The 27,849-nt window shown below is 43.7% G+C and overlaps 1 protein-coding gene across 5 annotated transcripts in view; it reads left to right on the top strand.

Moving 5' to 3' along the window:
- Positions 1-27,849, top strand: part of SCHIP1 (schwannomin interacting protein 1) — a 343,356-nt gene that overhangs the window by 310,876 nt on the left and 4,631 nt on the right. For all 5 annotated transcript variants that reach the window (XM_069213261.1, XM_069213262.1, XM_069213264.1 and 2 more), the window contains 4 exons: positions 9,221-9,338; positions 14,166-14,363; positions 15,937-16,060; positions 27,139-27,232. In XM_069213261.1, the coding sequence (XP_069069362.1) occupies positions 9,221-9,338; positions 14,166-14,363; positions 15,937-16,060; positions 27,139-27,232 (534 nt within the window). The remainder of the gene's footprint in view (positions 1-9,220; positions 9,339-14,165; positions 14,364-15,936; positions 16,061-27,138; positions 27,233-27,849) is intronic.

Below are 27,849 nucleotides of genomic sequence, written 5' to 3'. Positions count from 1 at the left end.
GGGGCGTGGGGTGCTTTATTTGGCAATAACTTACAATTTAAATGCTCCTGAAGCAGAGTTCCATGTGCTCCAGCTGTTGGGCAACAATAAAAATGTCAAGATAACTCTTGTGATTAATGTTCCTGATAAAGAGAGAGATTGGAGTTTTTAGCCAGTGGCAGTTTTGACTCTCCATAAAGTAGCACAAAGGGTTAATATGACTGTTGCAAAGAACAAAACTTTATTTTATGTGGATAACTGAGTGGATTAGTAAATATGGCCTTTACCAGCGCTTTAAAACAAATGAATTGTAGAGAGGGGTACTGTTGCTAGATTATAGCACTGGAATCCGAGAAGGCGGTCATGAAGGGGGGTGCCAAAAAAGAGTGTCGCAGAGGTCGCCACCAGTGCTAAAGTCGGCCCTGTGTACCCTGGTCTGGGGGGAGGCGGGGTATTTCCCATGCCCGAGGACAGGGCAAATACCCGAGCAAAAATGGAGAGCAGTTGGTTTATCAATCAACCATTAGCACTGACTCTTCATATTTGAACTGAGTTGTAAATGTTGACACGTTCCAGAGTTTAGCTTTTCTTTGAGTTACCACATGAAAATCTCTCCAAATCGAGGGGTTTCTCTTTTCTATAATGGTTAGCCATTTTGTAAGTGTGAAGGGGGACTGGCCTTGGCAAATCAATCCAGCCTCATAGAAATGTGTGGGTGATTTGGATTCAGGGGTTGGCAAACTTTACAAATCTTTTAAAATCAAAGTGTTCATGGTATTTGAACATTCCTGGGAACTCTAGTAGAGACCAAAAGGTCATAGCAGGTCCTACTGAAAGAAATTCAAGTGAAGGGCATATTTAGTTTCTTTGGTGTTGCAAGGAGCCCTTGCAAGATGCAGGACATGAAAGTGTTGAGGTCACAGGTTTCAATTTTCAGTTTCAGTTTCACCACAAGATCTGCTTATTGTAGTAGTTAACGTGTTACAAAACAATGGTCGTAATTTTATCATATTGGGGAGGATGAGGAGTACATCCAAGCCCCAGTCTCTCTTGGTTGGGCAGTCCATCTTCAAGAAAGTTAAAAGAATGTTTTCCTTTGATGCAAGCAGGTTGACTTTGGGAAAGCTAAAGCACTGTGAGATGTGATGAAATTTCTGTGGTTGGAGAAAGAACTCTTGAGAGGAAACCTATCATGTAACCTGCAACTCTACTCTTCCTCCGCCTAAAGTGAACTTTAGAGCAGAATCTCCTGTTTTTGCACAACCGGTAATCAAGTACCTTTGTCAGACAAGGCTGGGGAACGAGTAAACACTCTTCAATTTTTTGTAACCCTTCGCTACCAAGAAGACTCTACTGTCTCAGAACAACGATAGGTCAGAAAATGAACTAAAAAGCACAATGAAAAGATGCTGTTTTCTGCCACACATCTGGCCTGGCTAATTTAAAGTGCACCGTCTCTGTATCTCATGCCTTCTTGCTGGCATCAGTTCAGATTGTTACTTAACTGGGGGGATCGGGCAGGGGCCATCACACCTCCCCAAGAGGTTAGAAGAGACCAGCCACATTTCCTGGATTTACCAAATAACCAGGAACATTCAGATTTAAGAGTTTAGTCTAGTAATGAAGGAACCTCTGGCATGGCATATTAAGTGATAGTCACTCACAAATGTCGGTGGGTGGAGGTAGATGGCACAGGAGCACCCTTACATTTCTATTAGCCACCTCAAATGCCTGTGCCAGACCCCTCACAAGGGGCCGGATTAGGTACAGAATGTGAACCTTACAAAGAAGGTCAGCCAGTGTAAGGACAATCTTGGTGGTTCTACAGCACTAATTTCTAATTGTTAATGGTAAACATCGTACCCCTGACCTGAGGTGTCACTTGGACCATGTCACCATGCTAGAGTCAAAGACAAGGAGGTTTAGAGTTTTGCTATGAAAAACAAAACTCTGACAACTGACCAATCCTCACCAGGACTGCTGTTTTCACCTCAGACATGTGGAAGGGCGAGCATGAAAGCCGGGCGAGGAAGAAAGACCTTTCTCATAACCTGTATAAAAATGCAATTATCTTGTGGTCCATTGACACTGATTAAAGTAGGACCACGAGTTGTAAGTCAAAAATCTTTTTTCCTTGGAAGTGAAGCTGATTAGGTTGTTTTGTGCTAAGTTCACCTTCCAAGTGTGCCTCCAGATTTGTTGGCCTTGCTTCCACCACAGCAGATCCCTTGGTGTCATAAGCAGACCATTTAACATGACATCCAGCCGGAACCAAACCTTCTGCTCCATGGCCAATACGAGTTTGCTTCCATCAACTCCCTGATGGAGGGCATAGAGCAAGGTTTGTAGACTAGAGAGAGACGTCCAAAATGTGAAAGAACCCACGCTTGATTTATTCTAAGTCAGTGGTAAAGTACTCTGGGCAATATTCCAGTGCATCATTTTAAGGTTCACTGTGTCCTTGGAGAGGCTCATCTATGTGGAAACTACTCCTGTTCACACTGCTAAAGGGGCAGTTCAGCATGAAAATCAAGGCCATGTCCAATCTGAATGGGAGCACAAGCAATCCTATATATATGGTGCTCTTGCTGGGCTTCATGATTGACATATAGTTATAATCCCTATGACACTGCGAGCTACCAAATCCAAGTATGGGTGGTCCTTGTCTGTACTGGAACCGGCAAAACAAAACGTTGCGGAATCGGCCACAGTATTCCCGGTAATTCATGCTGACTTGTGGGTTTGCATTTATTACTCTTGTGCTGGCTCAGATTGGGTTGTTTGCACAATTTCTCATTTCATGCAACTTCTTGGCTTCCACAATGAACTTTGTCCACTTATGCAGACTTGGCATGATCTTTGGCGACCCATGCCACCTGACCTGAAAGGCTGGATAGTACCAAGTCAAAGGAGTTCAGTACTTTTGGTGGTCACAGAGCAGGGAGGTTGGTGAACCTGATTTTCTGAGACATACTTGACCTGTTGCTCCTGTTCTGTTTCGGGCACCAATGCTGTTGTGGATTCATTGTGTTTGGGCCATGTTGGCCTCTTCCATGGTGGCTGCATCAGGTATTGCTGGGCTAGGAAGCTTGCCAATGCCTTACCAATTTTGGAACATTGTAACTTTCTTTACCCTCTTTGGGGAAATGTGAGTGTGCAATGAACCCCCAGCAAGCCCTTTGAAGAAGAGGAGCTGACCACACGCTTTATTACTTTCGGATGCATTTTCCCCATCTATTTTAGTTCCATCTTAGAATTCAGGTTGCACCTTAACTCTACGACAGGTATGGCTTGGCTTTTAGAGCACTCCTGTCCCCTTCAGCAACACAAGCTACTTTGGAGTGTGCAACCCGCGCCTTCTCTGGCAGATGGCACCACTACACATGCCTGCACCCTCTGCTGGGCAAATTCATTGACTAAGCTGTCCTCTCTCCTCCCCCTGTACCCAAAATGAATTATGACTAGTGCTCCATGGTTCCCATTTTTACTGGTTTTACTGGTAAATACAAACGGATACAAACGTAAAACAATGTTTCCTGTCTGTCTGTATTTTTAAAAGCAGAAAAATATTGAAAATTGTGCTTCATGTGAGTGACTCCCCATGCTGCCTTTTGTGAATTCCAGGACAACAGCTGAGCAGACAGATAGCATGGGGAGTTAACACACAGGGTGAGACTTCCCTAAATACAGGTGCATGTTACCATACTTTGGTAGTATAATGCTGATATTTGCCAGTGGGTGTAGTGGTTAGCTGTATTTAGCTGCTTAATTTGCTAAAATGCAACAGACATCAAAGTGTAAGCGCATGTTCATCAGTTAAGTAAATGTGGAAATATACCTTTTTTTTTTTTTTACTCCATTTATTCTCAAAACACAAAATAAGTATGGATAAATATCAGTAAGATTACCAAAAAATAAAAATGGATAAATACAGATGGAAATGTTTAAAAAAAAAAATCAATACCATAAAACTGGGAGCCTGAATAATGACCTTCCCCCCCCCCCCTCTCCCCCCAACCACCACCACCACACATTCCAGAAGCCTGCGTGCAGCCGTGCACAGCTTCAGGTGCACTGACCCACAATGAATCAGCCCCCCTCTCCCAACCTTAACTACTCTCACCCTGACCGCACATTCAAAAAACCTGTGTACAGGTATGCACAGGTTCTGGGCACTGACCCACAATGAATCATTGCCCCTGCCCCCACCTGCCCTCCATCCAGCCACGCGGTGACACACTCAAGAAGCCTGCGTGCAGGTGTGCACAGCTTCAGGTGCACTGACCCACAATGAGTGAGCCCCCCTCTCCAAACCTTAACCACTCTCACCCCGACCACACATTAAAAAAACCTGTGTGCAGGTGTGCACAGCTTCTGGTGCACTGACCCACAATGAATCACGTCCCCTGCCACCCACCTCCCCTGTTATCCAGCCTCACAGTGACACACTCAAGAAGCCTGCTTGCAGGTGTATACTCCCACAATTACCAAGCTCTGCAGCATTGTGGATGGGATTGGAGTTAAGAAAATGGAAAAAGAAAAGTCTAGTTGGTGGGGTTCGGAGTGCAGACTTTTCCTGTCAGCCCTCTGAATATACCTGCTGGCTCAGACACAACTATGGGTGTCCGCAAGCCTTGCTGACTCCAGGGCCCCACCAGTCTGCTAAAGCAAGGCTTGCTGGGAGTCCAGAAACGGCTCAGGCAATGCGCACTCAGTATGTGCTTGGGTCCCCCCATAGGAGGCAGCTCAATGTACTGAGGAGATGTGGCCTAGCGAGTCAACCTGCAGCCTGCGAAACCGGGGACCCAATTTCGATTTTGGCCTGGACGCTAAGCCCAACGTCGTGTGATTCTGAGCAAATCATTTTATTTCCCTGTGCCTAATGTATGTAAAATGTACTTGTATAACAACTGATGTACACGTCCTGCGGTCGTCTCCCAACCCCTTATGTAGTGAACAGCGCTGCGCTGCTTCACAGCTAGGCCCATACTGTATTAAATACCAAGACATGCACGTATATACACATCCTTACATGATCATAGCCAGCTGCATTAGGGAGACACCGAGCTGAGGCTAGTTAAAGAGGGAGAACTCGCGTGGCCTGGGGAGCGCCACTAATATTTTTAGATAATTAAGTGAGAGAAGCAATGTGTTAGAAATAAATTAAGAATTCATTTGTGACACACTGTTGGCTTGCCTCTTGTCTAGTGTACTCCACTCAGTAAGTAGTGACTGGCGAGTATTAGGAAAGAGAAATCAATTGTCTTATGAATCAATGAGTCATGTTAAACGTTCACGCTTATTTACACTGATGCAAAAATGGTCGAAATGTATGATTTTGTACCAATTTACAAATTCGCATTATTTCTACTGCAAACTTGAGTAAAGAGGCAGTACTGCATTACATCACAAAAAATGACTAGCATAAAGTGGTAAAACGTGTGATATAGTAGAAATGGTTTAGCGCCTACTTAACGATATATATTATCACTTTTTGCACCTGGGTTCACACATGAACAACATGGTGCCTACCCCATAAGAGAGCCACTGTAGTTTCATATGAGTTAGCACGCGCTTCTTAAATGAGCCTCCCGGATGCACTACACACGTTTTACAGTAGATGGCAGCATAATCACGCGTGCCTAGTGAAGCTGTTTTTTTTAATGTAATTTATACGACCCTCCGAAGATTTCGATACTAGAGCCACAGTGAACATGCGAAAACAATATAATTTTTTTAAAGCTCAGTAAATCATTTTTATTTAAACCATTCTTTTTAGTGAGGATCAATACGGAATCGAATAACAAACAGAGCAAACATACTGTGCAACACATAGCATTGCCCAACTACATCAGACACGGTTCGAAATTTTACATTCCTATATCTAACCTGGCAAATTGTATAGACAGGGAAAAGCTTTTGATCGTGAAAGAGAAACTTTCCAGAGAGTGACAGAGTTACTGGTAGTATGAGTTGTAGGTTCACTTTAAGAGACATGGACATTTCGAGTAGTGGCAGATTTCAAAAGATAGTGGCTAAAAAGGGTATTTTACGAGGACCGGCCCAATACCTTAGTGAAGACGTGAGGAATTAAGCAGTGGTTCATTTGTAAATAAAAACCTGTCACTGCCCAAAGCTCGCCTCTAAAACACGCGGCTATTGAAATTTAATGTCCAAGCACAGAATACTGAGGTAGTGTAATTGTAAGGCCATCTTGGGCTCTTAAATCCCTTTAGAGCCACTCCCTCCCCATCAACTCACCCTTATAACTTTCTGCTTTCTCCATTTGTGTCGCGTTTCCGTCTTTCTCTTCCTCCATCTTTCCCAATCTTTCCCATAAGTGTCTTTTGTGAGTAGTAAGTGCCTGATGCAAAAAAGTAAGTGTAGGCCCCCAAATATAAGTGCTGGTGCCCCCCCCCCCCCCCCCCCGTCACAAATCAAGCACTAGAATTAAGTGAGAAGTACTATCAGAGGGGAGCTCCACACTTTCACTTCTAATAGCATTTTGTGGGATCTTAAAGGTTATATTAGAACGGTGCCAGTTAAGACAGCGATTACTGTCCAACAAACAAGCCTCTGGTTTAAATTCCAGCTTGGATATCCCGGCTGTTAATCCTTGTGACGTCAATACACTGTATAATATTCTATTAGGGAATAGAAATGCCTTCAATATACACCAGCAACACTGTTAAAACTGATCATGCTAACGCAGGGCCGGCTTTAGCATCGGGTGATGCCCTCGAGGGCGCTGTGTTCAGCAATAATTTAGAAAAGTTGCCCTTTAAAAACACCTGCTGAAAACTTTCTTGTGTGTCCAGCCTCCAGGAAGAAATTAAAATGTCAAGGTACCTCTTGTGATTAATGTTCTTGCTAGAGAGAGAGATCAGAGTTTGTCTAGTGGCAGCTTTGACTCGCCATCAAGCATGTAGAGCAGAGGTCTTCAAACTGGGGGGCGGGCCCCCCTTGGGGGGCCTCAAGTGATCCCAGGGGGGGGCGCCAAACTCTGGCTAAAAGAAATATTATGCAGATAACATGCCTTTGTTTTAAGCAGAAGCATGTTATTGCAGTTTTAAAAAGGTAACAGTACTTAACTGCAATGTTTAAATAGGTTTATACCTATTTAAACATTACCATCTTTCTAAAATAATTGTGAAAAATTCTGAGGGGGGCCCAGTGATTTTTATTTTTCAACTGGGGGGGGCGCGTCATTAAAAAGTTTGAAGACCACTGATGTAGAGGGTTAAAATGCTTGCTTCAAAGAACAGAACTATAATTAATGTGGGTAGCTGAGTGGATGAGTAAAGCCAGCCTTTACAAGTGCTTTAAAACAACCAAATGTATGTGAAAGGGGGGCTATGGAGAGATGAGGGGCACATTTGCCAGGTGGAAGTGAGGGAATCCGAAGAGGTGGTCATGGTGTGTGTGTGGGGGGGGGGGGTGCCAAAAAGACTGTCGCAAAGGGGGCCACCAGCGCTAAAGCCGGCCCCGTGCTGACGGAAGACCAAACAGCTGCCCCTGAGTTAAAATATGTTGTTTTCGTGTTTGGGACGGGGTGTGAGAATCCATCCTAAATTAAAACATTTTCATTGTATTATCACAAATTTAAAAGGTATCACTAAATTACAGGTTATGCTGTGTTGTGTTTGTGACCACATGGAGGGTTTCATTACACTAAGATGATGTGCAGTTGGACTTGTGCAGTTAACTGCAGGAAATGACGTGGTGCATTTATGGGTCCATTTGTTACTCCCATCTGTTCTTTACGTCTTGCCTCTACATCACAGTGTTATAGTACCACGGTGCCACTGATTCCTCAGCGCATAGTGTAGCTTTCTGACAGATGCATAATGAATGTCAGCCTTTTATCGCAGAGATCAGCTGGTAGAACTTTTTATTTTGGAGAGTTTTAGATAGCTCTGCCAGTATGGCACAATGTAAGACAAACTTGCACCTCTCTTGGCAGCTGGCCCAGGCTTTGTGGACCGGGGGCTGTGAAAAAATGTCTAATTTGCTCAGGCAGATACTTGGTGAATATGAGTTATGGGCTAAGGGATTGGATGCTATTTTATAGTGGAAACGGGGCATTCTGTTTATTTCGCAAAATCAGTGCTTAACTTGTAAAAACAAAAATAACCTTCAGGGCCCAACATAATTCCCCAGATGCCCATGAATCTTCTCCATTCACTGTCCTGCAAGAGCTGCCAAATGGCTATGCCATTGCTATCAATTAACCATTATACTCCTAGGTATCTGACAATATAGACTATTTCAGGACATTCAAAGCTGTAATCATGGCCTGGGTGCTCTGATATTATTTTTTTTGAAGTTTACTTACATTGCTTATCAGTTTGCCGATGAGCTTTGTTGGGTAAATGGTAGTCAGCACCACCACGTGGTGGACTGTCATAATTATGTGCCAAGTTAAGAAATATGAACTGGTGCCGAGCACCAGCAAACACTGGCATAAATTAAGCACTGGGCAAAATTTGCATTTATAGTTTGCTGCTTTCCTGGGAGTCTTTAATTTGTTAAAAAGCAAACAAAAAAACGATAATAATAATAAAAAATAAGCGCAGAAAGAACCTACCAACTCTGACTGAACATCAAGGGTGCTGAATACCAAGGTTGCCTATTTCTGAATCTACCCTTCCCCTTTCATCCATCATCCTGTCACTTTATTTCAGGTCTGTAGGTTATTTTTCACCTCTACCTTCTCCCTTATCACCTTTTTCCTGGCTGTTCCTGAGCCCTTCCATCTTCTCTCTTTTCTGTATATCTCCGTCTTGCTCAAAGTCTGATGATGAAAAATAAGTCCTTATCCCCACAGATACGTTTTGGTGCCTACCACTTGCAGTCATCTGCACAAATTAAGCACTGCTTATTTGGAATATTATAAGTCATGATTTCTTTACAGTACATTAAATAAGTAGTCTATAATTGCTAGCTCCAACCAACGATGGGTCTTAAGCATGTTTGTAGAAAGGCCTTGAGTTGCCACAGCCTCTGAATTTTCCTGGACGTACATTGGAATCAGTTCATTTATATAAATGTTAAGTTCTAAAGCAAACCGGAAAAATATCATATTGTGAAGAGCTCGGAGTCTGTTTAGTTTTGTAGCTAAAAATGACGCAAATGGTCGTACGATATTAAATGTTCATTTCTATTGTATCCCACAATATTATTTCCAATTCTTTTTTTTTTTTTTCTGCACACGTAAACAATCACATTCTCTTTTTCTTAGATTACAGAGTGGGATGAACCTGCAGATCTGCTTCGTGAACGACAGTGGAAGTGACAAGGACAGTGATGCGGACGACAGCAAGACTGAAACGAGCTTGGACACTCCCATGTCTCCTATGGTAAGTCTGCATAGATGCTTCTTGTAAGATCTTACCCATACAGTTCTCAACACCATGTCAGTCTGAACAAAAAGTACTCAATGGATTCAAAAGCGTTTGTCTACTTCACGTTCTAAAAATAGTTGATCAAAACGACAATTATGTATTTCACCGCTAACCGTCTATCCCCAGTCCGCCTTTTTCTATTCCCCGTTTTCCTTTTTATTGGCTCAAACAAGAGGGTGAAAATAAAACAAAAAAAATCACTAGTTTTAAGGCATGCTCTATCCTTATACCGCGTTACAATGTATATGGCATGTAAACATTACATACCAAGCCTGAAAAGTCTGCTCTGGCAACCTAAACTTTTGTGGTTGCCCCACAGCTGATATTAATTGCTTTCAGGGGCTATTATTTTGCTAATTTTTCACCTGCATGCCTGCACGGCTGGTGATGGTTTGGCTCTCCTTTTTCTAGGCAATAAGTATGGGCCACCTAAAAGCCTAAAACACGCTAGTTCCCCTGACCAAAGTCCACAGCCCCTAATACATCTTCTAATCAGGGTTATGCCAATGACCTCCCCCACAACTCAACACGAAGCATGTTTGATCTCTCACTTTGCCAATCAGACACAACTGACCTATTGCTTTCGGTCAAGAAGATGACGGCAATTGTCCATGTGTCAGACAGTAATAGGTCATCTTTCTTATCCGAATGCTCTCTTGTCCTTTACTGGACACATCTTTATAATTAAAGGCACCTCCACTCTTCAGGAGCCCCCATAATTAACTACACGTGGAATAAGTTTGTTGGATCACACTGAAACTAGGACATCATTCATTGGCACTATTATTGTGCCATAGGGTAGAACATCACATGCCAAGTGCAGTACCCAACGGTTGTCCATTTTTTGCGGCCAGTCTGTTGGCATCAGGCATGTGACTCTTCTGACCACAGCCTGAGTCTTGATTCGTCTTTCCAGAGTCCTCCTACAGTCACTGCGCCCCCACACTCTTTAGAGAAGATGAACAACTTAGGACCAGTTGATATAAATACTTTAAACATTCAAGCTGAGCTCACAGGTATTTTTATTGTTAAACACCACCTGGGCTGCATTGAATGTATTTTTATCAGCCTGGTAAAAGGGGACATAAACTGACATTCTTGACATAAACTGTAAACTTATTTGAAATGTATGTCTGTTATAGTGGCGGGGATATGGATTTCCAAATATTTATCATGCTGTAAAAAAAAAAAAACTGTAAACTTTGCACTTGTATAGCTCACTACTCACCCGTTAGGGTCTCAAGGCGCTGTACGCATACTGCTGTGGTACCCCTCCTGGCTTTTCCCTGTGAGGCGCCCACTCCTGCACAGCCCCAGGGTGAAGCCAGGCATTCAAGCACTGTGAGAGCTGTTGTGGAGATTAAGCAAGCTATTGCCCAGAGTTACAGAGTGGGACCCATTAATTAGATTAGGCACAGAGGTGAGAATTATCTGGTCCAAGGGAATTGAGCCCAAGACCCGCAGAGGTGGGAATTGAACCCTGGTCCCGGGCCAGATCTCTGCATCAGGGTCAGCCACTCTAATCATAGTGCCACACTTCTCCACTGCCACACTTCTACACACTTTATGCTGGCAACAGATGTTTCCAGTCTCTGTCTGGCTCAAATTCCATGCCAGCCCAGACCTCTCCAAGCGGATTGTAAGTGGGAGTTCCATTCCCTTTCATCATAGATGGAAGAGTGAGGTACCCCCCCCTTGGTATCTTACGTGAGACTTAAATTGATAGCTCATCTACCCACAAAAAACTATTTCAGTCGCAGGAGCTAGCCATGCGGGCCTAAGAGAAGATCCATTGTCTTCAAGGAGGAGTTATGTTTTTTTCTTCTTAATTCACTCTTAGATTGTTCTCACCTTATCTCAATCATCACACTATGTTTGCCAAGATGCATAATAAGAAATTATGGGAGTGTAAAGTTTTTCTTTGGTGAACCTCCCCAAATTCCATCAAACGCTATTACTCTCCATATTTTGCATGTGAGTTTTCACAATAAAAGCAGAACCTTCCTCCTCCTTTTTAGTAGTTTAAAAAAACATGATCGCCAAAATTCAGTCATTTCAAAGTCGCAAAAAAACAGTTTGAAAGTTAACTCCTGAGAAAATGGTGCGCTACCTTTCAGTGCCTGTCAGCATTTTCAAGAAACTTGTCAGTTGCAAAACAAAATACAGTAGAGCTCACAGGAACAATGGCATGTCAGTAACTGAAATGTATGCAAGACTTTGCTACAGGTAGAAAAAACTTAGCATTCACCTTTAGAATCTTATTTGCTGCTTCAGGGAAGTGGTAAGGATACCCGTATCTAGTAGGAGACATATTTTATCGCCACTATTTCACTCTTCAGGGACTATTTAGAGTTTTGGTGAATGGAGCGTATCTGTCAAAAATTGGTGATGCTCCGCCAACTCTGTTTAGATCCTAAATAACTGTAAATAGGGGAATCTGAATCATGGAATTTTTGGTAGATGTTCCACATTCTCCACGAACTCTGAAAGTTCTGTTCAGTAAGTGTAGGTGTCAAATAGAGAGAACTTCTCTCTTAGCCACAAAATCATCCGGTGGTGCAAGGCAGGACAGTGTTGCTAGCCAGTGGATAGGATGAAGCCGAAGTCCCACTAACACTTTCAGTTTTGGCGCCAAATCCTTGAGCAGGACCTACTGGACGTAATATCGGCCATCGTCACTTCTGCACAGAGCTCATCTTGCTGCCTTTTCTGGATGTCTTCTGCCCTTTTCATACTTGGTCCTTTATGGTGCCCACAAACCACCAGCGGGATGAATCAAAATGCAGAGGCTGGCGACGGCTGCAGGAGGCCAGAAACAGGAAGCAAGGTACTGCTGAAGTATTCACTTTTGGTTAGTGCTTCTACCAGGACAAGCCAGGAAATCTTGGCTGTCCTTTTTTCACCACGGGCGGGAAGCTCCATCCATTCACTTCCACTTCCTACATTTTGACTTTGTCAGCTTTTTGGTTTTCAGATTCCTCCTGCAGGACACGACAGAGAGCTATAGAGATGGCAGAGCCTCACAACGCTGGATATCTTTATCCCGCAGCCCTGCTGGAGCTTCAAATTCTGTTGCCAAAAACTCTTAACTGAAGGAAGCAGGAAATATCCCTTCGTCCTGGTAATCCAGAGGTCAAGTTTCCCAGTAGCTCAATATTTCTTAGGTACTGATTTTGTTGTTGTTGTTGTCCTGCTGGCTACTCTTGTGGGTCCCAAACTGCGCAAAATTGCTTCTGGAATGTCAGGTGCAGATTCCAGTGGTAGGCAAACTCAACCTCTTAAGCATCTGTCCAACTGCAGTCCAGTCAACTGGTCAGTTGGTGCGTCAACCAGTCATGTCTTTTATGATATATGTATTTTAGTCCAACTCGTCTGGACCGCTGAGGCACTTTTTGCTTTTTTGCACAGGGGAAAGTAGGCGGGGCCTCAGTCCTCTCAACATGCAGAGAATACAGGGTTCATCTTTTGCTGTTCTCCACATCCAGCGGAGTTCTGAGATGCCACTCATGGCAGCCCAAACAAATAGTGATACATCATTGGTGGATGGTGCAGGGCCCTGAAAGTGTTCTTGATGGGATTCTACTCAAGGCCCTATCGCATGTGTGCAGCTCTTCTGCAGACTTTGGGTGAAATAATCGCAGGCAAAGTATCCTAGTGTTCTTCTGCAATGGCCTGGCTCCAGGCTACTGTATGTGGCCCTCTCTTAACTCAATGTATAAAAACGTGAGTTCTAACATTAAATAGGTCTTCCAAATAAGTCAATTGGGAAAAGTCCCTGCCTTCATCCTGTGCATTGCTGTCACCATTGTCACTGCAGAGGCATGCAAACTTTACGTTCAGCTTGCCTCAAGTCTACATATTGTGCACTCATACCTTGTGGGCTCCAAGATACTACGAACAGGTTATTTAGTTAAAGCTAAAAGGAAGATTGTCATTACATCAAAAGAGGAAAATATCAAGTATGAAAATATAGTACAAACAGCACAAACGTCAACCAAGAATGTAATATTAATTCTGAAACTTAGTCGTTTTAGAGACTTCCGTGTTTTGCATAAGTTTTCCATACGTCTTTTATGGCAATGCGAGTACTATTGAATTCTATCACATTGCTGTTTTACAGAAGCATACAGTTCACTTTATATACTTTTCTTTCTATTGTTATAGTTGAACCCTGCCATTGACACCTGCCTTTATTAATGGGGTATAGTTTCAATGCCATTTTAATTAAAGTTTCCATGTAAGATTTTAACTAATTTACAATATCGTTCCTGTAGTTGATACAGGGTGTAAATGATTGTCAGGGTGGGGTAGTAATTTGATTATGCAATCATTAAAACCTTGCTGACTATTATGACAAGTGATATAACGTGGCTAAATGCCAGAATTAGTACTCAAAAATATTGGTTATGTCAATGAAAATACACACATTTTTTGTTCATTTTGTATCTTAAAGCTAATGTTTCCATAATTCTTTGCCCTTAAAATACTCGAGGTCAGATTACATAAATTGCTGTGGTTATGGACAGTATTGCACCCTTGCTGGGCAATTTGTACTGGCATGTGCAGCATCCATCTAGTGCAAAATGTTTTTTTTGTGCTCAACATGTAGTGCAAACATAGTTTATGCACTGGGTGGACTGTGCTAATGGGAGATCGAAAATTGCACAGAGCGAGTGTTAAATTGTCCAGCAGCTATGCAGTGTATGCAATCTAAGCCTCGCTTGTCAATAGGACAGTGGCTACTAAAGTATCATGTTTTTCCCTTTTTTTAAATATTTACAGAGCAAGCAGAGCTCTTCCTACTCTGACAGAGATACTACTGAAGAGGAGTCTGAATCGTTTGAGGATATGGATTTCATCACTAGGCAAAAGAAACTGCAAGCCGAAGCTAAGATGGCGTTAGCAATGGCCAAACCGATGGCCAAAATGCAGGTGGAAGTAGAAAAGCAGAACAGGAAGAAGTCTCCAGTCGCTGATCTTGTGAGTATTGTACTAAGTCGTGGTATTAAAACATGGTCCTAAATCATGGTATTAAAACACGGTCCTAAATCATGGTATTAAAACACGGTCCTAAATCATGGTATTAAAACATGGTACTAAATCATGGTATTAAAACATGGTCCTAAATCATGGTATTAAAACATGGTCCTAAATCATGGTATTAAAACACGGTCCTAAATCATGGTATTAAAACACGGTCCTAAATCATGGTATTAAAACATGGTACTAAATCATCGTATTAAAACATAGATAAAGGTCATCTCAAGCAGGTGAGCAGGCCGTTGTATGAACTCTGTTTTACCTTCACATAGTTAAACATGTCTTAAATTAGGAAGATTACTCCAAATATGAAGACAGAAAGATAGAATCAAGATTAGGGCTTATCGAGAATTTACACTGAACATCAGTTACATGCGTTATGAAGATCTGGAAAATGTTTGCAGCATACGTTTTCTTCCGAGTAGCCTGGGTCGCTAATAAGTCAGATTTTTTACCGAACAGTTTCCACATCATAGGTTCCTGCATAATTGTCATTGAAATACCGCATTCTATTACCATTTTTCTTCTGTTATTTATATTATGAGAAATATTGCAATAGGTGCAGGACATGCAATATTGTGCCACGTGTTGCATAAAATAAATCCACCATTCTTGTAGTCTTCATCTATTCGTTTGCGAGGTTCCAGAAAATTGATGAGCGAGTGGGAACATTTATTTGGGGCACTCTAAAGTGTGAACAGTCTCTTGGTTCTGACCCCTTCTCTGCCTTCTCCCTAGGTCTTAGGAGGATTTAGAAACAGAAGGGATTCTCTAAGGGATTTCCTGAATTTGAGACAATTTTTCTATATCGAATTGTAAGATGAACCAGATTTTACCTCGCAGTCAGAAAATATTTTGCCTCCTAACATTTGAGAATTTACCGTTCTCTTAGTATTGTTGGACAGTTCACCCTTGTAATGGTCCATGGTTTATTCTTTGAAAACACGCGAGGAATTGTTATTCTTTTTTAAAAGCAATACATTGTTTTTAAATGTTCGTAGGCTGCAAATCATAGTCGTAACGCAGGGCAAAAAATATATGCCACTCTCAACCTGAATTCTAAAATGGCGCTTAGCAATACTAAACTTGGTTTTGAGTATTTCCTTTTAACATTGGCCCCTAAGTGGAAAATCCTACGTGTTCTTCTGGTTCCACATTTACTCTGATTTCTGCATTGAGATTAGCAATTGTGAATAATGTTTTAACCAGCTAGCACACGTATCACCAGAAGTATCAGTGTATAATTAAACTGAAGGTGCGTTGAAGAAATATTCACTTTCTTCTCATTTGCTGCATTGTTTCATAGAACATGTTTATAGTTTCTACGGTACGATGCTGCCACCTTGTGGCCAATGAAGAGAGTTGCGTAATTGACGTATTTATCTAGTTTGCTCCCAGGTATTAATGACATGAATGAGTTTGTACATACAGAGAGATTTTATTGCATGTGGTATGTTCTGTGTGTGTAAAAAGTACATCTTACTTATTGGTTCGTTCTTTAATCTCTTTTCAGTTGCCACACATGCCTCACATAAGTGAATGCTTGATGAAAAGAAGTTTAAAACCCAACGACCTGCGAGATATGACCATTGGGCAGCTTCAAGTGATAGTCAACGATCTTCACTCACAGATAGAAAGTAAGTTTCATGTGTTGTTTCTAAATACCAAGTGAATAATCTACATTATAGAGCTCCATCCAAACGTTATAGAAATAGGTCATCTATCCTGCACATGCCCAGCAAAACATTGTGGGGTTTTCTTACAGATCAACAGCATTGGCCCTTTACATTGATAAAAGCAGGGTAGCTAATCGGGTTCGCCATAGCACTGGTACATGTGTGTTCCGGAATTTCTCTCTGACACGGTTTATTTAACGCCGTAGCAACGAGTAGATGAGAAACCTGTGGGGAGGGAGTGTTGGTAATTATGAGTGGGAGGAGTGATGTTAGCTCTATTATGTGCCCCAAGCATTAATAACCATAGGGTTACTTACCTTATTTAATTGAATGTTCACAGTGAAGATTCCAAAACAGCTGTGCAGTAACTACTGTACAGGCCTTCATCTGAAGAGCTCTATCAATAGTAACTGGTACTCAGAAGGGCATCAGTGAATGATAGGAGCCTAGCCTGGCACATTCATGCGCGCTAAGCACAGTTCACGTTTGGGGCTATCAGCTGTACTGCTTATTATCCAATACTTGCCAAGCCCCGAGCCCTGCAACTTGGGCTAATACATTGGATGGGCGAATAACTACAGATACGCATTGCTTTGGTAGCCAGTAATGCTTTATTAACAATACAGGTAATCGACTGGTAAATGATATGGTACTTTAAGATGCCACCATTACCTCAGGACTACTGCCAGTCATTCTTTTGTTCAGTTATCTCTCTTCAAGGTGTGGAGTTAGAAGGAAAAAATATCTGAATAAGAATTTACTACTTGAGAGTTTTAGTGTTAAACATAGCTGCCATCCATGTTTCACAAATTTTGTTTACAAGCATTCTCAGCTTGGTTTACCCTTTTTCATTACTCGTAGATCTTACTTCTGCTTGCCCATATTAGATGGCATTGCCAAGGAATTTTCTGTTCTCATATTAGCAGTATTTGAGGGTAAAGAAGTAAGAGCTAGCTGTTAGGATAGAATGTGCCTGACCGGTTATAAAGTTTCCCTTCTTGTAATCATACTCTTACATTCCAAGTTGCATTATATCTCCTTTACTAATTTCCTTTCCGATAAATTAAAGCAGCCTTAATTGAATTATAAATAGTGAAAGAGACGTGATCAGGGTCTTTGGGTTGATTAGCTGGAGGTGCATTTGACATTGAGGGAAGTGGCTTGGATTACTTTCATTACATTTCTGTAATTAATGTGTCATTGGCAGGCAAGCTAGTTTCTAAAGACTGTTGTTAGTTTTGTTTACTGATAATGCAAAGGCGGCCATTACAGTCTTCCGTGTATGACTGGTAGAGTAAGCTGGGGTTGCCCGTGATCTTCCAGAGGGTGTGTAGATAGTTACTGGAAATAGCTAGGTGGGCACCACACAGGACTTGATGCGAGTTGAAGAGGAAGATGCCATCTCTGAATCACTGAGATCATCCATTGAGGAAGGGCGAGCAGAGACAATTTTCTGTGGCCCCTCCTGTCTCTAAAGGTAAAAAAATAAGGGTCTATTGTGGAAGTTGTTGATAGCCTCGTTGATCGCTACACATACAGGAAGGCAGTGTCTAGCCTTTAATGAGGTGCGTTAGTTGTTTAAAAAAAAATGTACACCCGAGAAAGCCATGACCAAGGTGGAAGCCTGACTATTGGCTGTCCAGAAGGCTGTGATTGCCGGATTGAGCCCAGATTTCATTACAAAGGTTTTCTCAAGGAATTTAGAAATCTAGATGCATTGGTGAGAGTTGGTGACCTGTTGTCCTGATTAGTTTCTTGTGTATTGCTTTGTGGGACAGGTGCATTGGTAATCATTTGTGTGAACATAAAATAAATGATGATAACCCACTCAAATTATGTTGTTTCTGGGTGCAAGCGTGTTAGAAATGGGGTTTCTGGTTGGCTAAGGTATGCACCTCAGCCAGGCAGAACCCGCCCACTCGAGTCAGGGCAAGGGAGTAACACATCCAAGATAGCCCCTGCTTACCCCCTTGGTAGCTTGGCACGAGCAGTCAGGCTTAGCCCGGGGACAATGTGTAAAGCGTTTGCACAACACTCACAACACATGTGACGCAATATCCCCACCACAAAGGAAACACAACACCAGATTATATGAAAATATACTGTATTGTACACAACGTAATTATTAGAACAACCTATAACTGCTAAGGTAGCAGGATACTACTGTTGTCAGAACGTTACTCATTAGTTACTCTGCAAACTAGCAGTAGTCACAAATAACACACAGGTTACTCAACATTCTGCAACATAAGCAGTAGTCAGGAAACATGTTATTACACTAAAGCACTTGTCATAGGAATATAATAAAACGCCCACAGTAGGAACATTAGAAAACATATGTCAAGTTAGAAAAACATATTAGCATGTCGTGCCCATAACAGGAACATTTGCATACACATATGTAAAAAAACATCAAACGCAGGTAGGTAATATATGAATCAATAAAAGTCTGTAGAAAGAATTTTGGATTGCAATTATATTGGTCCTTTAAACAATACCTGGTTGGATGAGGGCACCCCCCAGTGCTTAGAAGGCGAACAATGGGGCCCCCAGGGCTCCTATGCGCAAAACGGGGGCCTTCCTTATCCTCTGGGGTCAGAGGAGGGTGACATGCACCGCCTCTCTTTTATAGATGGGCCCCTCTGAGGACTGTGACTACTGGGGGTCCCTCGGGCCTCAACTGGCCTTCACGAGGGGGGGCTAAAGCCAGCAAAAACAACTTAGAGTAGGAGGGGGGCACCACGCACCCCCTCTGGTTTAATGACGGGCCCCACCGGGGACTGTGACTACTGGGGGCCCCTCGTGCCTCAACTGGCCTTCACAAGGGGGGCCAAAGTCAGCAAAAACAACTTAGAGTAGGAGGGGGGCGCCACGCACCCCCTCCGGTTTAATGACGGGCCCCTCCGGGGACCCGCGATCTCTGGGGGCCCCCCCAGGCCTCCACTGGCCCTTCCACCAAGGGAGGGCCCCCAATAATGCCCGGTTTACCTAACAGCCGAAAAGGAGTGTCTTGCTCCTAACGCAGAGGCCAGGGGAAGGGGGCACACCCCGCGCCTTCCCCTGGTCCTGCCGTGAAGCCTCAAAAAGATCGATACCCTCCTGGGGCCCGAGCAGACACTCGACCGCACCCGATGCGGTGCGCGAGACTTCTTCCAGCTTCCCGGTCCGCCACGGTGATCTCTCAAAGATCGGAGGCGCCTGGTGCCCCGGGGGAGCTCCAGGGAGAGGACAGTACCCTGGTGGCACTGAAGAGTGCGTGATGCTCGCACTCTGTAAATATCGGACGCCCGGGCTGCGGCAGAGATTCGGGACATCAAAAAGAGCGCTTTTCAAAGCGCTAAAGACACTCTGAAGCCCGGGCTGCGGCGGTGATCCCGGTGATGACAAAACAGCGCTTTTCAAAGCACTCGGGCCAAACATAAAGCAAGGCACTCTCCAAGTGCCACACTCGGAATCCCACGACGCTGGAGCACTCCTCGTGCTCTAAACAGTTGCAGGGGTCAGGAGCCATGGCACCCTGCCCCTGGGAACAATAAATGCAGAAAGGAGCACAGGGCTGGTGGGTCCAGCTACAGGCCAGCACAAGGGGTGCAGATGATGGCAGTTCTTCCTAGTGACCAGGCAGGTCACAGGTTAGCACAGCAGCAGCAGTCCAAGGCGGTTTCCTGGTGAGTTCATTCAGTAGCGTCCTGTGTCCAGTTTCAGGTCCCAAGAATGTTCAAATTGTGGGGAAAATTCCCCTGTACTTATACTCATTTTTACAGTTTCTATACATAGGAAGGGAGAGGAGGTTCCAACCAGTTACTACTGGTTCTGGGAGTGCCCCCTCGCTCCTCCAGCACAGGCTCCAAACATCAGTTGGGGGTAAACGACCCTATTGTGTGAGGCCAGGACACAGCCTTTACAAATGCAGTTGTGCCCTGCCTCTCCCTTCTCTCAGCCCAGGAAGACTATTCAGTATGCAGATGCACCTCTGTGACACCTCCACCCTCCCTGTGTACAGGCTCTCTGAAAAGTATGCACAAAGCCCCAACTGTCACTGTGCCCAGACGTGGATTGGAGTCAAGCTGCAAAACACCAGTCATAAGCACAGCTAAATGCTCACTTTCTAGAAGTTGCATTTCTGTGATAGTAATAAAAAATACACCTACACCAGTAAGCAGCATTTATTATCTCCACCACCACCATACCAAACATGCCTACGCTACCCCTCATAAATCCGACAATACCACCTATACATACAGCAGGGCATTTCTAATGCAATCCTATGAGGAGGCAGCACTCACAGCAGTGAGACACCAGTTAGGCTGTTTGTCACTATCAGGACAGGCCACGCAACCTGGCACATGTCCTGCCTTCTACATACATAGCACCCTGCACATAGGGCTAGCTAGGGCGTACCTTAGGGGTGACTTAAGTGTAGTAAAAGGGGAGTTCTGGGCCTGGCAAGTAAATTTAGATGCCAGGTCCCTGTGGCAGAAAACTGCGCACACAGGCCCTGCGCTAGCAGGCCTGAGACAGGTTTGAAAGTCTACTTCAGAGGGTGTCGCAAGCAGCGCTGCAGGCCCACCAGTAGTATTTAATTTACAGGCCCTGGGTATAGAGATACCACTGTACAAGGGACTTATAGGTAAATTAAATATGCCAATTAGGTATAAGCCAATCATACCGACTTTAGATGGGAGAGCACCTGCACTTTAGCACTGGTCAGCAGTGATAAAGTACTCAGAGTCCTAGAGCCAACAGTAACAGGTCAGAAAAACCAGGAGGAAGGAGGCAAAAAGACTGGGGATGGCCCAGCATAAGGGAAAAAGTCCAACAAAGCGTAAATGGCTTACTAGTGTTGACTTGTGTCTTAACAATCAGTTTGGCTATATTTAGAATATCAGCAGAAGGATTTACATATCTGTACGTGGAGAGTGTAACATCTTGCGGAACCTTTCTGGCTCCCGAGGACTTCACATAGCAGTGTGATGTAATCGCTAGAGTGGAATGAAATGAAGCTTGGTTTAGAATGTTGGAGTTCAAAGGTACACGCAGAGGAATAAAGACGTGTGATTTACAGCTCCTTGTGTGGCCCAGTTATTCAGCAGGTACCAGGCTAGGGAAAATGCTGCAGCTGGCGATGAGATAGGGTATAAGTAACCTGAAGAAAAAAGTGCTCTACTGGAGAATTTCCCTTGGTCCAAGCAAGCTGCTTGTGCGTGCCACCTGTGCCTTCTTCGACATGCTGAGTAAATGGTTGGCGTATGTGGAGTCAAGGTACAACTCAAGCCGGTGTGAAGTGTGTGAATAGAAAGAGAGCTTGACGGAGAAGCTTAAGCAGCGTTGGTCAAGAATTTATGACCAAGATCTTACAAAAAGTACTGTGCTGCCACACAAAATAAAATGATACAATATATGGAGCAATAACGCTGAAGGCGGATTCAACCAGGTTTTCAAAGTGCAGTCAAAGACAGTTATCAGATAACAAATATAGCAGCATGGCAGACATCAACTGGCTGCAAATCAATACAAATTCAAGTGTAAGAAGAATAAAATATACACCTTGCAGAGCCCAAAAGACAGTCATCATACCCCCACTTGATGCCCCAGTGGCCCCAAGAGAAGTGCCCAGGGTTGTGCTAAAGGAGCGGTCCATATTTACAGTGCCCAGAAACTTGGCGGAAGGCTGTTCTTCCTATGGAGCCCATCAAGGATGACCTGGAGGCCGGCTCATTGCAGGGTCAGGAGAAGAATAGAACTGATCCTTATTTCCACTCAGAGAGGCCAGGCAAAGCTGTAATCCCAACGTCAGTAAATTCCACACCAATATACAATGCTTCCACCTTTTTCTAACCACCACCATTTGACTCTGCCAAAAAGCAAAACATTGGCAGTAGATAGAATGCATGGATAGAGACATTTAGAGATTTGATAGAAGCACTCGAAGAGACTGATAACAGGAAGATTATGAAATATCTCAAACATCTAGCTGGTGATGGTGTGGCTGACGAAGTAGTCACATACCATCAGATTAAGAATGCGTTGTAACTCAACTTATATCCAGGACGAAAGGTTGACTATGAACAATATGTTTTCAGTCAAGAATGTCAAAGAGCTGGCCAAACAATTGATGAATTTGTGAAAAGATTTGATATACTCATCAAACACTGTAAATTTAATTATTTAATGACGAAGAAGCCATGCAGCTTAGAGTGATCGATGGATGCTTGTCCGATTCATTCAGACGATGAATGCTGAGAGAAACTCTCAGTCTGGAATGATTGTTGAGGGCTTCCAGAGCTGAGGAACATGCTCAGAGAACAGGCTGCCTACATGGAGGCCAGAGGTGCCTAGAGCAAGTCAGTCATGAGGGTGAAAAGTAATTCAAAACAAAAGACTGAAGGACACAAAGGGGGTCATTCTGACCTTGGCGGTCCATGACCGCCATGGCGGAGGGCGGCGGAAGCACCGCCAACAGGCTGGCGGTGCTTCCTGGGCGATTCTGCCACCGCGGTCAGAAAAGGGGAGCCGGCGGTTTCCCGCCGGTTTCCCGCTGGCCCAGGGAATCCGCCATGGGGATTCCGGGCGCCTTCCCGCCAGCCTGTTTCTGGCGGTGTCCACCGCCGGAACCAGGATGGCGGGAACGGCTGCCGTGGGGCCCCTGGGGGCCCCTGCACTGCCCATGCCACTGGCATGGACAGTGCAGGGGCCCCCTAACAGGGCCCCACAAAGATTTTCACTGTCTGCTGTGCAGACAGTGAAAATCGCGACGGGTGCCACTGCACCCGTCGCACCCCTTCAACTCCGCCGGCTCCATTCCGAGCCGGCTTCATTGTTGAAGGGGCTGTCCCGCTGGGCCGGCCGGCGGTCTTCTGGCGGTCGCCCGCCGGCCCAGCGGGAAAGCCGGAATGGCCGCCGCGGTCTTTTGACCGCGGAGCGGTCTTTCGGCAGGAACCGCTTGGCGGGCGGCGACAGCCGCGGTCAGAATGACCGCCAAAGTGATGTGCATATTCTAAAATACGTTATATCTAAGTTGTAGATTTGGGTTTCCAAATGAAGAAAAGTGTCCCGCCATTTGTCAGATATACAAAGGCTATAGTAAAGAGAACCATTTTCTTCAGAGCAAAGGAAAAAAAAAGTGTGTCACGACTCAAAGATAAAATGGCCATCACAACAATCCAGAAGCAACATTCGAAGCTTGACCAAAAGGCCAAGCGGCAACATCAATTGAGGCAAATAGATACTAAACGAAGTTGATTGTCATCTAAATCATTGTCAAATAGTTATTCCGCCTCAATAATAAGTGAAAGTTTTGAAAGTGATTGTACCATGTCAGTACTTAGCTCAAAAAAACGTGAAGCTGTCGGACTGGTTGCCAGTGAGAAGAAAAGTCAATCAAAGAAAAATCGACATGTTAAAGCAACAAAATCATACAAACACTGTCCAAAGATTACATTGAAAGTAAATGGATGTACAATACCTTTCATTATTGATAGTGGTGCCTCTATAAATATAATGCCTGAAGTAAAATACAATGAACTGTCTCTGTTACTACGGCTCATGCCGTCAAAGACCAAAGTGTGCACTTGGTCTGCCTTGATGCCTAGCAGAGTTAAGGTTTGTGTATAGCAGCAGTGAAACACAAGAAAACAAAAGTGCAAGCACCAGTCCATGTGCTTCAAGGTATAGTGGCATGTGCCTGCTTTCAGTCAAGCTTCAGGCACAGGGCTGATTTTAGTGAATTACAACATGAATGCTCATCACAAAATAGTATATCAATTCCTTTCATTGTTCCAAGAATTAGGAAAGTTAGACTATGAAAGTAAAACTACATATTAACGATGATGGTTGTCCTGATGCTCAGCGACATAAACAATTTGCCTTTCATTTACAAGAAGCTGTTGAAACAGAACTTGAATCATTACTTCAGTATGATATTATTGAATGTTCCACTGGTCCAGCACCATGCCTTTCCCCCATAGTAGTGATGCCTCAAAAGGACCATGAAGGAGCTGTGCCCTTATGCGTTCACAAGCACCAGTAGTACAAAGCATTCCTTTCTTGGAATGGCCAGCTACGGTTCACTATACATAAAGGACTTTGCCACTATTAGTGCTGCATTACAAGAAACAAAGAAAAATGTTTCTTTCAAATGGTCAGGAAAATGTGAAAAGAGGTTCAAGAGAATCACACACCATCAAAAATGCTACAGAAATGGCCTACTTCAGTCCAAAGATCCATACCGAGATTGTGGTTGACACTTGCCACATTTTGTTAGGCGATACTTGCACATCACAGTGGAAGCCTAAATGCATGTCAGCATATTGTGGCTCATGCAAGTAGAAGTCTGTCTCAAATAGAACATACTTACTCACAGCCTGAAAAGGAAGGTTTGGCTGTAGTTTGTTCTTGTGAACATTTCCATGTATTCCTGTATGGAAAGCCTTTTATGCTGTTGGCTAATCATCAATTTTCATAAACCATCTTCGGCAATCCAAAAGCCAAGATGCCTCCTCAAACTGAACGATGGGGACTACAATTGCAAATAGTACAATTGTGCATCGGCCAGCAAAGGATCAAAATCCTGCTGACTACTTTTTGAGAGTGCCTCAAATGGAGTAGTCCATCTAAAACGGCTGAGGCCTACATCAATTTCATTGTCCAGTACACCAGATGCTGTATCGTTAGCCCAGATTGTCCTTGCTTCGAGTCATGATAGTGACCTGCTAAAATTAAGACATAATTACACATCAGTCATGTAATAAACAAGTTTGACCTCTCAGTAATGATGGCGAATATCAAAAGTACAAGAATGTTAAAGATTAATTGTCCATAACTCAAGAGGAATTATACTGTGAGGGTCTTGTTCTGTAGAACCTATGACAAAAGGTAATAGAAGGGGGTCACGAAAGACATTGTGGTATCGTTGCTACAAAGAGAGCTCTAGGAGACAGCTTGGTTTTCATAGCTAAATAAAAGAGGTGAAAAGGAACTGAAGGCCTGTCACATATGCAATTGCGGGTCAACCAAAATTACTGAACATACTCTGAACATGTCAAATCTCCCTAAACATGCCTGGGAGAAAATAAGCATTGATTTCTTTGGCCCACTTGATCTGGACATCATTTAATTGTGATTGTAGATTAATATTTGTGTTTTCCTTTGGTCAATGATCTCTCATCCATGACACATAAGCGAGTAATCATAAATCTTGATGGCATCTTTGTAACATTGGACACAACAGCATTTGTGAAGTCTAACAATGGTCCACCCTTCAACAGTAAAGAATGTACAGAATTTCTGGAGCATCTGAACATAAAACATCAAAAGATCACACCCTTATGGCAACAGGCCGATGGACTTGTTGAGCTAAAGAAAGGAGTGCAGCGTGCAACTCTTGAGAAGTTCAGTCTAAACACAGTACAGATCTCTAGAGGCTTATCGTTCGATACCCCTCTCGACCACAGGTGAAAGTCCATTGCCTTTGTTGTTCGGGAGAGCAGTGGCAACCAAGTTACCTCACGGGACCACAATAATGAGAAAGCAATGAAAAGCTGATTTGCACAAGGGACTTGGTATAAAAGCAGAAAATGAAAGTATATGCAGACAAGAGGTGACATGCAAAAGACCTCTCATTCTGGAAAGGATATTTGGTGATCGGTTGACAATTACGGACAAAAAAATCTGATGCTTCCTTACTATGCTGATCCTTTTCAAGTAGTGTTTACCAAAGGACACATAGGGGGTCATTCTGACCCCGGCGGGTGGCGGGAGCCGCCCGCCTGGAGGGAACCGCCAGAATACCGCTGCGCGGTCAAAAGACCGCCGCGGGTATTCTGGGTTTCCCACTGGGCTGGCGGGCGACCGCCAAAAGGCCGCCCGCCAGCCCAGTGGGAAACACCCCTCCATGAGGATGTTCCGGGCGGAACCGCCAGGAACAGGATGGCGGTGAGGGGGTCGGAATCCCCATGGCGGCGCAGCAAGCTGCGCCGCCATGGCGGATTCCCATGGGCAGCGGAAAGTCGGCGGTACACCGCCGGCTTTCCGCTTCTGGCCGCGGCTGTACCGCCACGGTCAGAATGCCCGGCGGAGCACCGCCAGCCTGTTGGCGGTGCTACCGCCGACCCCGGCCCCGGCGGTCCTTGACCGCCGCGGTCAGAATGACCCCCATAGTGACTGACAATGACCTGAGAAGTCCCTTACCAGAAACCCTTCTTGCTTCAGTCCTATATTTCTTCAGGGTTCAACTCGAGATGGTGAAAAAGAGACTGATTCTGAAAACTCAATAACCGTTGCTGATTACTTACCACCATTTGCAATCTCCAACACTGAAGACGACCGTTTACAGCTTCCAGCAACCAGATCGGGCCAACAGATCAAAGTGCCAAGGAGATTAATTGAAGAGAGATAGTCATAGATGTTTTTATATATGTAGATATTTGTGTCTGTCTCGTGTTTCTCAAAATTTGGCGATTTTCATTTTACGGGAGGGGGTGCGATATAGTATCTTGCATGATTTCGAATGGAATCATTCTGGCTCCCCAAAGACTCTGTATCAGTGTGACGTAATCGCTGGAATAGTATGTAATGAAAGCTTGGTTTAGAAAGTGGAAGTTAACAGGTTCATGCAGAGTAATAAAGACATGTGATTTACGGATTCATGTGGGGCTAAGTTATTCAGTTTATAGCAGGCTGGGGAGGATGCTACAGAGAGTTACAAAATTTATAATTCTGCAAGGGTGTCTAATGTTACAGTGACCGGTCATTCCATCCAAATAATTCACAGTAGGGAGTTGATTTGTATTTCAAATTTTAGTTATCAGAGGTGCTTTTAAAAATGCAGAGAAATAAAGAAAAAAGGCTCAGGTGCTAAACAAAATAATTAAAAGTGGTTTAATGTATTATTGAAAATTACAAGAACATGGATATTTATCAAGAAAAGGGAAAAAAATGTCATGTGTTTTAGCTTCCTCTCCGATTGCATATTTGTTTTTACAATTTCTTTGAAAGTGTACCAGTAGAACAACCTATGCATATTCTTACTTTGTTGCCAGGTTTGAATGAAGAATTGGTTCAGCTTCTCCTTATCCGAGATGAATTGCACATGGAGCAAGATGCAATGCTGGTGGACATAGAGGACTTAACCAGGTGAGCACTTCGTATACGACATAAAGTACTCATAGTAGTCGATTACAGTAACCATGAGGAGTGTAGGATGAACACTGAAGGCAAGGAAAGGATGCAGGGTTACGCCAAAGTGCTCTGATATAAGCTTAGGGAGACAAGCCTACTGTCCCTGCTTCGTAACTTAGCCAGTACTAGGGGACCCCCTTATCATCCTCTCTTACAAGGAATACTAGCACCTGGTATGCCTAACACTGCATAATTAGAGTGTAATTTCACATGTACCCTGTAATAACGTATTAAAGGAAACTCGAGACAATTGTGTTTCATTACGTGCTTGTTCTGACAGTCGAATGCACCTATAATAAAAATGTACACCTTAAGAGGGTATAAGAACATAAACATTTCCTATGTATTATGTACTGATAAATGTGGATTACATTTTAAATGTCAACAGATATTAGTGCAGGAGTGAGTCCTTGCAAACAAGTAGAAAGTGCACATGATGAGTTCAGCCATCTTTAGGTACGGTTCCCCCTTGTATCCTTGCACTCTTTACCCTGATATACAAGACAAGAAAGGAGTGGAGTGAACATACATGCAGTAAACAGATAAGAGTAGAGTCGGAGACAAGGCCACTG

Source organism: Pleurodeles waltl, chromosome 11 (genome assembly GCF_031143425.1).
Source record: "Pleurodeles waltl isolate 20211129_DDA chromosome 11, aPleWal1.hap1.20221129, whole genome shotgun sequence".
NCBI classification, from domain to species: Eukaryota; Metazoa; Chordata; class Amphibia; order Caudata; family Salamandridae; genus Pleurodeles; species Pleurodeles waltl.
Note: the sequence above shows the minus strand (reverse complement) of the source record. Positions and strands in the feature narration are given on the sequence as shown.